The sequence below is a fragment of the Copidosoma floridanum genome, unplaced genomic scaffold (genome assembly GCF_036245765.1).
Source record: "Copidosoma floridanum isolate Cflo_tuat_1 unplaced genomic scaffold, Cflo_Japanese_pri ptg000034l, whole genome shotgun sequence".
In the NCBI taxonomy this organism is placed as follows: Eukaryota; Metazoa; Arthropoda; class Insecta; order Hymenoptera; family Encyrtidae; genus Copidosoma; species Copidosoma floridanum.
Genome location: NW_028321911.1, coordinates 8314079 through 8327138, shown reverse-complemented (window position 1 = coordinate 8327138; position 13060 = coordinate 8314079). Strand labels below are relative to the sequence as shown.

Below are 13060 nucleotides of genomic sequence, written 5' to 3'. Positions count from 1 at the left end.
AAGTAAATTGAATTCAAAGTAAATTGTATAAGGAATTTTTTTTTCTAGTAATTTTTTTAACATTGTGATAGATTTTAATTGTTTATAACAATATTACGCGATTGAATATAGTTTTCTTGTATATCTAGTCCAACTATCTGTGAGAAAAAAAAATTTATAGTGATATCTCTATCCTGTCTCGAAGTTTACGATTTTTATACAAAAAAAAAGCAAATTCACTAATTGTGCGTCAGCGGCTGCTGCGAGAGCTATCCCGCTACTACAGCAATATTTACGGGTAAATAAAAGCATTATAAGGGGTGCTGCTGCACCAACATTTTCAGAGAACAAATTATGTAAAATAATAAATTGTAATAACCGAGGCTCAAGTCTTTGAATCATTTAATATGAAAATAGAAAAAGTGAAAAACCTACATTTGCCTAATGTACACTCGTTTAAAGGTAAAACAAGATTTTTTTTATACATCTCGCTATGCCCCAATTGAAAAGATACAAAAAAAACATAAAAATTTTACTTTTTCTGCTCTATATGTTAAAAAAATTAAATGTTATTTCTCCTTTCCATATCATAGTCAAAATTATAATTTAAATCCAAAGTGTACTCATAAGTTTATCAGATTTTTTTGTTCATTACAATGCGAGAAAAAAAAATAAGTCACGAAAAACGCTGTTTTTGGGCATTTTGGTGTCCAAAAAATTATTACAGCCTGTGACTACCCTTTATTCAAGCTTAAAAGAATGATTTCTAAATCCTAAAAAAAACTTCATCCTGATATGTACATGAAAAATTGTTCAGAAAAAAAATATGGCATGTAAAACTAAGATTAATTTTATTCACCTCAGAGTGCAAAAAAATCGTATTACTCATTTCAAGATTAATTTTTCAAGTAAGTCATTAGTACCATGTTAAAGAATTTTATTGTTGGATTGATTCTTATTTAGTAAAGTATTTATTCAATATTTCATTATATATATATTTTAAATGCCTGCATAAATAAAAAAAAAAAGTGCCCCTCATTTATCGAATCCTACATTGAGCTGTTTATCGTAAAACCTAACGAAGAAACGTTACTTCAAAAAAAGAAAAAATTAAAAATATTTTTTAAATATATGATGATACTAATATTGTATTTCAACTTGTCAAACACCGCGTATGCAAAAATTTTTTTAACAAGCAAGGTTTTAAACAACTACAAATAAAAATTTTGCCATCTAAGAAGTTTTAATACTAAAAAAAAGGTTATATACATTGAAAATACCGCCAACAACTGATTTTTCGAAATTATCTGTAATATTTAAAATTAAGTTATACATTACTCAGGTTATAAGGTAATATTATATGAGTAAGATCATCTAATAATACAATTTAAAACAAACGAATCCCTATGATTTTGAAAACAACTCCAACAATACTTGTTTTCTAACGGAGTTGGAAAATAATTACAAAAATGATAAATACTCAAAAAGTAGCTTAAAAAACACGAGTTCTACCGTTATATTCATACTGTTATGATTATTTTCAATTTAAAAAATGTGTTGATCATTTTCTTTATTTAACTCAAAGTAGTTATATTTATAAAAATTAATTTTAGTCAGGGGGATAATAAATATCGATGATTAATACCAAAGTTAAAATTCAATAATATAGGGAAAAATACTTTAAAAATCTTTTAGGTCTGTCAGGTAGAATTTCAAATGATTTCAAAAATTTTTTTCTTCGTTTCACGTAAATAAATATTGATAGAAGCATTAAATATTATTTTTTTTACAAAGTAACGTCATTTCAAACTTTTACAAGCTCTATCTACATTAGGTATTGTTGATTTGAAAAAAAAAAAAAAAAAAAAATACATGTCTTGTGTATTTTTCGATAACCCACCGACCGATCTAATGAAAATAGAAAATTTTTCATGGAGTCTTCTCCATACTTATTTAAACTAATTGCACTGCTGTCGTTTTTATAAGAATTTTGGCTTCATTGTATTTTTTCCATTAAAATTTTTTTTGATGAGATCTCGATGACTCTTATGATGTATTTAGTAGATCATCGCAAGATGCACTTGGTGGCAGTAAGTGCAACCCATCTCGTTTTTTATTGCGAGTAAAAACTTTTGTTAGCTGTGCAAACTTTTTTTTGGATGCTAAAAAATATCAATTAATTCTTAAATTATCTACAATGCTTACGTAGATTACAGTTAACAACTTTTTAGGCTTACCTTTGCCCATATTTTTGAGACGTTCCTTGAACAGATCTTCCTCATCATCACTTTCACTTTTCTCTTGCAATTTTGAGTCTGAAAAATAATTTTATTATTTAATCTTTGTTTGAATGAATAAATGTATTTGTTTATTCACTCTCATTCAATATTGTACCTATTTGGCTGAAATCGACTCCTGATGCCAATGTTGTCCAGAAGTAAAAAAAAAAAATTGTACCTATAACTACTATATTCAACTATTATTACTTATGTAGTTAGAAAAGTTCCAATGATAATTACTATTATAATTTTTGTTTTTAGAGAAAATGTCTATTTTTAAACGCAAAAATTTCAGTCTGTTAAACTAAGAAGTGTTAATGAATAATTAAGATCACTATTTCATAGCAAGATGAAACGCTTAATCAGAATTAAATATTGTAAGTAGTTGTTGCAGCACTTTGACCCATCAAACCAAACTTCTAACAAGCGTAACATGTTAGTGTTCGTAAGATAGCACGACGGGTGAAAGAGAGTAACCTGTTGCATAAAGAGAAAGAGAGAAATTGCAAGAGATAGAGTGAGGGACAGAAAAAGATAGAGAACGAAAGTAGTAGAGGCAGAATAGAGAGAGAGAGAAAGAGTGCTTCTGTTAGTTGACTGGAGAAACCCAAAATTACAGTGTGAAGATAGACAAAAAGAAGGGGGAGAAGAAAAGTAAGAAAAAACGCGTTCAGACACAAACACGTTTAAGGCTCAGTATTTACTTATTTGGTTGAAGACTCTAAAAAACTTATTTTTCATGTCCGTATTTAGAATTGTGGACCCATGGATTAAAACCCATGTAAAATAAGATAACATATTTCTATAAAAGGATTTAATTCACATCAATTTAATATACAGGACTTTTTCACCATGCTTATGATGATAGCATACAAATGTATAGTAATACAAAAATGAAGAACTAGAAATATCTTCCGTAGTAAGACACTAACAAAATCATAACTCGGTAAAAACTACCATGTAGAAGCTACTATATGTGTAAGAACATGCTCACTCCACTATGATTCATCAATTGCACATACTTCGCCACGCGTGGAGATTGCTCACGTTTTTTGTAAAAGTGATTTAAGCCTACGACGAGCATATGGCTCCACCAGTAGAACGTATAATGTATCATGCGTAGTACTACCTCTTAACCAGACAAAGATGACAGAGTCATGGCTGCTGTTTTGGGCTACAGTTTTTTACTTGAGCAGAAAATCCACTTCATTTTTCACGTGGATTATCTTTGCACTAACTCTCCGAAGGCACTTACGTATTTGTGAGAAATGCACAGATTGCCAAAATACACTGATTGGTCGTGCAACCTGCCACGCGCCGCCACACCGTTCTGCTAGCTCTTTTTAAAAACGCTCATGGTCACGTGAGTGGCGCATTGATCGTTGAAATGAACAGATTAAGCGAACGATTTACCAGTGAAGCGAACTTTAAGTTTTAATATTGGATGACCTTACGTCAGCACATTCTTAAAAGCATTACGATCGAGTTGATGTTGCAATAATGATAAAAGAGCGAGAAAGAGAATCTCAACTTTTCTCAAATGTTACTGATTTCTTATACAGTGTAAAGTTACATTTTTTTTCTGCGAAATGGATATCAAAAAATTTTCTCACGCATTCTGATTTTTTGCTAATCGTATTTCGGCTTAGTGTTCTTGAAAATTAAATAGTGAAAAATTATGTTTGTGAATTTTGTTTCCAAGTTTTAGTTTATATCAACATTCAGCTTCATTATTCGATTACTTTATTTTTTTTTCAATGTAATATTACATTTTATGAATTTGAATGTATGGAAAATTCGATCAACGGTACAATTCTACGATGAATAGGGAGCAAACGTTCAACTATTCTGTAGAATCATGGAGGCAAGGTGTAGTTGTGCACTGATAAAACTATGTCCCGGTAGCAGCTACCACATGTGAGAACATACACTGCTACGATTTCACCAGTACAACCTACGATGTATCATGCGTAGCGCTACCTCTTGACCAGACATAGACGACAGAGCGATGACTACTACTATCACCTACGTACGATCCACTACCATGCCATTGCGCTAACTTTCCAAAAATGCAAGCAGTTTAGTAGGTGGCACGTGGGTTACCAAAACAAACTGATCGATCGCATGATTCACTTCTTTGTAATAGCTCACTGAAAGCTGTTGTGGTCTCGCGAATGATATATGGAGACTTTTCCACTGATGTTCAGCTTTATTATTCAATTATCTCATTTTGTAGAATCGTGGCTGCTGCTGTGGTCCATAGTTTTTCAACTGCAACCGAAAATCAGGTAAGCAATGCAAGGATTACCAAAATCAACTAATTGGTCGTACAATCTGTCACCACGCCATTGCACTAGCTTTTAAAAACCACTCGCAGTTATGTGAGTAACACGCGGTTCGCTGAAACGAGCCGATCGATCAGTCAACTTGCCTCTCTGTACTAGCTCACTGAAAGTTTGGAGACTCCACTGCAGACGTTAATTTTTAATATCTGATTAACTTGTGACAGTGCATTCTTAAAAGCGTTGCGACGGATGTTTTGCTGTTAACGTCAGCATAAATGTGACTATAAATTTTATGCCCACTATTTACCTAATCTTTTCGGTAGGTATCCAAGCCAATTTTATGAGTTGATTGGTCGTACTAGTCATTTTTGAGTAATCACGTGGTCATGATCTTATAGTTGGTTGCATTCTAGTCGAAAAATTTTTACTGGAGATTAGCTCAAATAAGTATTTAAGTTACCCTGCTGACAATCACGGCTTAACTTTTTTTACGTCTTATTTCTCGATACATAGAAATTCTAAATCTGGTAATTTTAGCTTCATTAAGCCATTGGATTTTAGCATATTAAAATCGTTTGACAACGATTGGGTATGCACAAGGTATGGAAGTATAAATAGTAATAAATTTTACACCAAGAAGACAAGCTTATACTTTGGCTTAAGAATTTGAAAATAATTTAAACAAAAAATCTTAAAACTATTGGTATATTAACAATTCATTGAAAAAATCACACAAGTGTTTTATTTTGGATAGTCGATCACTACTTTGATTGAACGTACCGTTAAAAAGTGCGATTTGTTATTTTCAAACATTCTTGTAAATATTCCATGATAACTGGTAATTCAGGAGAAGTAAGTTTTAGTATTCGTACAACTCTATATCGTCAAGCTCTGTTTTTATAAGAATCTTGCAACTGTGAACATACTTTTTTATTAATAAGTCATTTATTCAACTTAAAATGGGATTTTGATTTATATATATTTACCGATAACCTTTAGAACAAAACGTTTTCCTCGAACTCGTCTTGGTACAATGGAACTAAACAGAAATTAACTAAAGGAATCAAATAATTACGGCCAGTATAAATATGTTACTGTAGCTGTACGTAAAAAAGTTTCCAACTTTGTTGTAATTAAATGTACGTTTTCACTTTTTTAATTGTACAAGAATAAAAAAAGCATTCTCATTACTTTGCATTTAATAACATTTCATACCAGCAACTTTATCTTTACTGTCATTACCATTAGCGCACATTGAATCTCCTTCTAGAAAGCTCCTCATCATCATCATACCAGTAATCTATCATCGTAGTATGTGTATGACGCACTGATAATCTTCGTAAAATGCATATGCTGCACCGTTGCACTAGCTCTTTAGAAACCAGCGTACAGATAGCTGAAACGTAGTGGGGAAGTGTTAAGTGGAAAGATCCTTATTAATAGATTGTTGATTCTACAACGTCGTAGAGAAACTACAAACTTTAAGAAAATTATAAGAGATTTACAAACTTGAAGAAAAAGAGGTTAGCTGCTAAAATGCTTCTAACTGAGACAATAAAACTCTTGGAGGGTACGGTTGTGAGTAATCAACAAAATCTGAAAGGAATACAAGAAGCCTGTGTACCACCATCAGTACGGGAACTTTTTTTCTTACAAAATGTACGATGATTACATAAATATGAATTTATCTGACTACATCTTATTATTACCAAATTTGCAAAGAATATGGCCAAGAGAACTCATATACAAGAATAAGATGTGGTACACATGATCCAAGTTTGTTATTGATTTATTTTAAAGAAAATCGCTGGACAAATGTTTATTCCACAAGATTAGAATAATATGAAAATGTTACTGGCTTTAGATAAGAGCTTTAAAATAAATCTAGAATACAGTTAATATTTACTGCAACATTTAAAAAAATCTAAACGTTAGAATTAGCAAAAATTGATGCTACCTGTGGTAAAATAAACTGGAAACACACGCTCAAATCTATTTGTATGAAATTTTAACGGTGGGACCCCCGTAAATCGATTCCAAAATCACGATTGTTTTTGATGAGTTGATACAGGAAGGCGAATCACCGTATCGATCGATTCAATTCATCGATTCGCGCGCTACTCATATGACTGTGAGCGGTTTGGAAAAGCTAGCATAACTGAGCGGTGGTGGTTCGTCCAACTAATCAGTTTATTTTAGTTTTAAAATTAAGTTAATTTTCCACGGCAGTAAAAACTGTGCCCCATAGCATAGCCATAACTCTATCGATCACTCTTACAAAATGTGAACAGATGCCACGCATGTCTAAGTATGTACAACTGATTTATTATAGTGGAATGAATACGGTCTTACACATGTGGCAGCTACCACATGGTAGCTTCTAACGAGTCATTGTTTTTAAAGTGCTTTTCTATGAAAAATAATATTTCACTGCTATATGGATTTTTTGTAAATTAAATAGTTATTTTAGGCCCTCATGGGATTTATGTTTCTAGTTCTATATTGCTGTGTTACCATACATAAGTATGCTACCATTATAGACATGGTGAGTGAAGTAGTTACATAGAAATAGGTTATCTTATTTTATATGGGTTCGAATCTATCGGTCCACGTTCCAAAATACGGATATAGAAAATTAGTTTTCCAGAGTCTTAAACCAAATGAGTAAATATTGGGCCTTAAACTCGAGAGTAAATTAAGTAAGTCCTTGAGGTATAAGAATCGTAGCCTAAATCACTAAGCCACAGTAGTTGTTACAGTATGTCTTCTTTTACTAGCTGACCCCACCTTTCTTTTAACTCATTTTAAAGCGTTTTTTTCTACTTTCCATCTCTCCCTCATTTTATCTTTACACGGTAATTAATGGTTTCTCTAGCCAACTTACACTAGGCACTCTCTCTCTCTCTCTTTCTACTTTATCTCCACTACTTTCTAGCTCTCTTTTTTTCTCTCCCTCACTTTATCTCTCTCTTTATCAGTATGTAATAGGTTACTTTTCTCCACCTATTTTGCTATTGCGCACTTCGTCAAAGCAGGCTTTTACCCAGGTGGTGGGGCTTTTTTTATCACGCCAAAGTGTTATAACAACTGCTATTGTAATCTTATCACCTATGTTTAAAAGATTTTAATAATCTAATAACATATTAAACTTCCTGCATCTTTTAATTTGAACGAAATTTCCATTAATTATTAAGCTGTGACATCCCATGTCATATACATAATATTTATTAGTCGAAATACATAGCTCTGTTGTGAAATTATAAAAAGCAAATGCTCAGCAATTTTTAAACATCAAGCTGTATACCTGCTTCTGCAATTGCGTGATGTATAACTTACTTCTTTTTACACAAGCTACCATTGTAAAACTCGAACTACGAGTGCAATCTCCAAATAACTTTATAAGCGCTTATCTTACAACATTATTCCACATTAATGCAAGCAAAAATGTGAGCAATAAGCAGCAGGTAATTAATGGCCATAGACGTAGGTTATGTTTAAAAAAACTATTAACCGTTAAAACACTGTAAATGCAAACTTTTTGCGAAAAAATTTATAATTCACATTACTTTCGAAAATCGAATACCTCCAGCCTTACCAAATTTATTAAGTCATCAGATAAGACATAACTTTGTTGTTAATTACATTTATTTTCTTAATTTAATTATTTTAAGATTCAAAATTTCCATTCATACAAACTAAATTTTAGCTTTAATTAACAAATTAAATATCAAGAAAAAATAAACAGATAACGTATGATGAAGACTTTTTCAAGGATGTGAGATAAAAAGACGAATAAAATACACTACTACTACATTACATAAGATAAAGATTCAAACAGTAGGTTAACATCAGCTTGGCGTATGACACCTTTACACTACTCCATACATACCACTCAATAAACCTAACACCACAACACCGAGTCAACGATTTAAAAGAAAAGGATATTGTAAGTAAAAGCAAACAAGGTCTTTGAGCCAACGGTTAGTTCCTGACTTACAAAAATAAAACTTATAGGTTTGAAAAATGAACCTACGAGTTCCGCCCTTCACTTAGAAGTTCAGACGTATGAAAGCAATATGGAAGTCTATAAAATAGAGCAAAAATCATAGTAAAATTCTAAAAAAATAATATGTTACAAATGTTTATTTTGGGGCTTCAAACCTAATTTCCAGAGTATTACGCTAAAATTCTATCTTTACCAGGTATTTTATCCACTGTTGTCATGTACATAGTAATCTCCTTTAATATCCTGTCAAATCTGACCAACGTTTAGAATTTAAAAGCGTTTTTAAATTTATATAAACGTACTATTATAATTTCTATACTTAATAAATTTTATAAAAAAATGTAGAAAAGAAGTTTTGCTTGCAAGTATCTTTATTAATTTCCAATATTATGAGCGCTCAGTGTCCTTGGTAATGTTGAAAAAAACGGTTGACAAAACAATAATAGAGGTGATTGGTGTATCACTGAGCGTAGAAAATGGCACAGTTCCGGTTCTTTTCTAACTGAACTTCCTCTCCTCTCTGCAGCCAAGGTCGTATCGTCCTTAGAGGACACGCTCGCACACTGGTATTGAGAACAATTGGGAGCGATACAACTTTAACAAAGATTTGCTTGCAGATATTTAAGCATTAATAAAAATTTGTTTAAACGGTGGATTAAAAAAAATGTTCTTAACAGTACTTAACGGAACGTGATAGTAAGAAGGCAACAACTTATTGTCTGATATTGTGAATATTTTATTCTATTAGTAACATAGTTTACTGTTAGCAAAATTCAACAAAACAATTGAAAGTAGAAGAAAAAAAGAAATTTAATAGAAGTAATTGTAATACTAATTAATGAGTATTCATTGTTTTTGTCATGTCGTAAGATTTTGTTGTTCTTATTACCTAACGAATAATTAAGTTAAGTTACATGTGTAGTGTAGAGTATCTGTTTTTTGTTTTTATTTATTAGTCTTGTTGATTGAATATATTATTATCAAAGCCTTTTGATATAATCAAAATATTCAATAATGCTTTACACCCTTGTTTAGGATCAAATGAGCGGACTGTATAATAAAGTTGAAGACCGTAGCCGGATACAGAGGGGGGATAAGGAAATACAGCGTTTGGCAGAGGCAGATGATGACGAGCACCATTAAGCACGCACAACACTACATGTATAACGAAACAATGTTATATTTATTGAATACCCAACAAAAGTGAACTTAATATTACGCATTTATGCGAACTGAAAATTATATGTTAAATTAAATAATATAATGTACTTAAGTATCATGTCCTTAGATGTACAAGACATGTAAAATTATAGACTACATGATGTAGCGTATAGTAGGAGCGATCGGAGCAGAGTGACTCTCGCAGCGAGCAGTACGCAGCTTGGACATAATAGAAGCGTTGCTATTGGCTAGCGCGGGGGCTTGATTCTATTATCAGATTAGTACAGGATACGCGCAGGAAATAGATAGTTCGATTTATACTACCCTCATTTGCATTTGATAAACAAAATTAGCAGAGTAACACCTTATCGCAATAGTTATAAGCTGATAACACTAGATAAATTACGGAAAATGTGGGCGGTATTAAGAACTTATAAGGTTGATAATACGTGGTAATAGAATCAGGTATATAGTTATCGAGGAAGCGATTTGAAGTTTCTATTTTCATTATTATGTAATTTTTATAGTCTCTAATAACTTTAAAAAAAAAATTTCCCAAAACCCCTAAATTCTATTAACTCTAATCAAAACGTCATTAGTAAAAAGTTAATAATTAAGTAGCTAGAACAGCTCAGATCCGTTTCTGTTATAAGTTGACTATACAGAGAGAAAAATATAATAAAAATTACTGTGCTAGAATAGTAATCTGGTACTGTTCGGTCGTCTAGAGACTTTTTACTATTGGAACAATAATTTTTAGGGTTTCGAACAGTAATTTTTACTGTTTCTACAAGAGAAATTACTGTCCGGATAGGTAAAAATTAGGTTGGCCAAAGTAAAAAGTCCTCAGACGGCAGGATGACACCAGATTACCATTCCAGTACAGGACCTTTTATTATACTTTCCCCTCAGTGTAGGCTGATTTCAGTACACGTCAACTTCAGCACACTTCCCCCTCTCTATCCATACTAGCCCAACTGAACACGAAAAGCTACTTTGCTCAAAATGTTAGGTGGTTGAGGCAAAGTTTTTTCTCTTCACTCAGCCCATAGAAGATTTAGTTCTTAGATCGAGATAAGTTCGAAGATCGAGTTACTTTTTATGTACGGATAAAAGCCCTTATCATATACACTTATCCGTGAGGTACAACCTGGAGAAAAATATATACCTGTGAATATAGCTATTACAAATAGCTATTTTGACAGCTGTTCATACAGCTAGAACTACCTATATTATAGCTATAATGGGGTGTATGAATAAGGTGTACGTAAACGTTTATTTACAGGTATGATATAAAGGGCCTGAAGTATTTTTGAACAATTTTTAAGAAACTCAAAATACTTATTGTTTAGAATTTTTTTTTTTTTTCTACTGATTCAAAAATACTGTAGGCCCTCCAGTTTTAATGTTATGATACAGGTGATAGCACTATATGTCTGATGAACCTTCAAAAAATGCGATTTTAAACCAAATTTTATGTAAAATCTGAGCAAAATTTTTAGCTATAATTGATAGCTATATTTATAGCTATTTTACAGTTAGTTATAGCTATAATTATAGTTATAATTTATAGGTGTAATTATATGTAGCTATACATTTTCGACTGAGTATCATACATCTATTTTATACCTGTAAATAAATGTTTACGTATACCTTATTCATACATCCGATTATAGCTACCATATAGGTAGTAATAGCTATATGACAGCTGTAAAAACAGCTGTTTGTAATAGCTATATTTACAGCTATATATTTTTGTACGGGAACTAACAATTGCTACCCCTCTAAGGTATGAGATTTACACATTTACCTGTCAATCTATATTATACATATGTCAATTCTTACATAAGATAAGCACATTAATGTGTATTTTGTATACATTTTAATTTAATTTAATGTATAATAAGCACCACTGAGACTAGGGTTGTATGTGAAGTTCAGTGACTGTACATAGTGAGGTGCTCGGTTCGAATCTTAGTAATAGCCTATGTTAATAGTTTTTTGTTGTTGAATTGCTCAGGCATAGTAGGAATAAAAGTTAATAAAATAACAGCAGCAGCAACAACTGAGTAAAAACAGAAGCAGAAAAATGACAACGATAGTAGAGACGGTAACAACAAAAAGTCTCTTTTATTTATTTCCAAGATCTTCCAAAATTAACTCTTACCTGCGGGATACAACCAATGATTTTTTTACTTTAAAAAAAAGCATAAACACACATACATACAAACATACATACATGCATAAACGCATAAGTATGAAGATTGTCAAAAGAATTTATAATTAATACAAGAAATAAAATCTTTTTAAGGAAAATAATAAAACATTTTTCATCTTATTTTTAGAGAATTCATTTAATACTTATTTGAGAAGTCATTTTTACAAAGTGTTCATATTATTTGTATATTACTCATAAATATTTATTCTATTATATATACAGCCCCTCATAATCATCGGTATTCTCTTCGTATTCCATTTATAAATAGAGTTTTTCGTGCATTTGACATTGTGAAGAACACGCATGAATTTATCCACACCCCATAGTCAGTTTAAGTGTCTCTAATGGCCATAACGTAAAGCTAACAATGGAAACTGAAAATCAGTTGATCCGCTAACAACAATTGATAGAAAATAATATATGCTTTGAAACGGAATGAAAAATAGTATATGCTTTGAATCAAACAATCAAAAGTTTAGCATGCTGATACATTTTCTGTGAATCCGCAGTGTATTTTTCAGTCGCTCTGTTAAAATGTATTGAGTATATTAGCCTAGACGTCAAACTAACACGTTAGCTTTTTTGCCTCGATTCAGTTTCTCTGCAAAAATCGGTTCCTTTTCGTGCATATAAGAATCTCCTAAGCTTGTTAAAAAATTAGCCCTCTGCTTCATATTTTTGGTCAACAATAAATTTAAAAAGTTAGGTTTTTTCTAGTTTTTTTCGTAATATCTCCTCTCCGATGCATAAGTCATTACATACCGTCAATAGAAAATTTGTAGAGGATTGAATTATATATGAAATAAGATGCGTAGCGATATTTTACATGTCACTGTTTACTTGCAGATAGTGTTTAAAGTTGAAAAAGCGGGTTTTTTCAACATTTAGTAACTCGAAAATAAAATCCTCTTCAAGCTTTAAATTTAAAAAAAATGTTGCTATTACTAATATAAACAAGTGTACTAAATTTCAACTTAGCCGCCGTGCAGGTAACGGGGGCCCCTGAGTAGGTGAATGCGGACCCAAGCCAAGCCAAGCTATGCGGAAAGCATTAAGTAAGCGCTAGAATATGGGTGCCGGTCTTCAGGGACTCGGAGTCCTTTTCAGGACTCGAGAGGATTGGCACCTCTAG

General features: G+C 31.8%; 1 protein-coding gene across 1 annotated transcript in view; it reads right to left on the bottom strand.

Annotated features, from left to right (window-relative positions):
- Positions 1-1840: 1840 nt before the first annotated feature.
- The window catches only part of LOC106637006 (CUE domain-containing protein 1), a 158174-nt gene continuing 146954 nt past the window's right edge, over positions 1841-13060 (bottom strand). Inside the window, exons 3-4 of the mRNA XM_014349623.2 lie at positions 2217-2294; positions 1841-2141 (exon numbers count right to left, since the gene is read on the bottom strand). Of these exons, the coding sequence (XP_014205109.1) occupies positions 2026-2141; positions 2217-2294 (194 nt within the window). The 3' untranslated portion in view covers positions 1841-2025. The remainder of the gene's footprint in view (positions 2142-2216; positions 2295-13060) is intronic.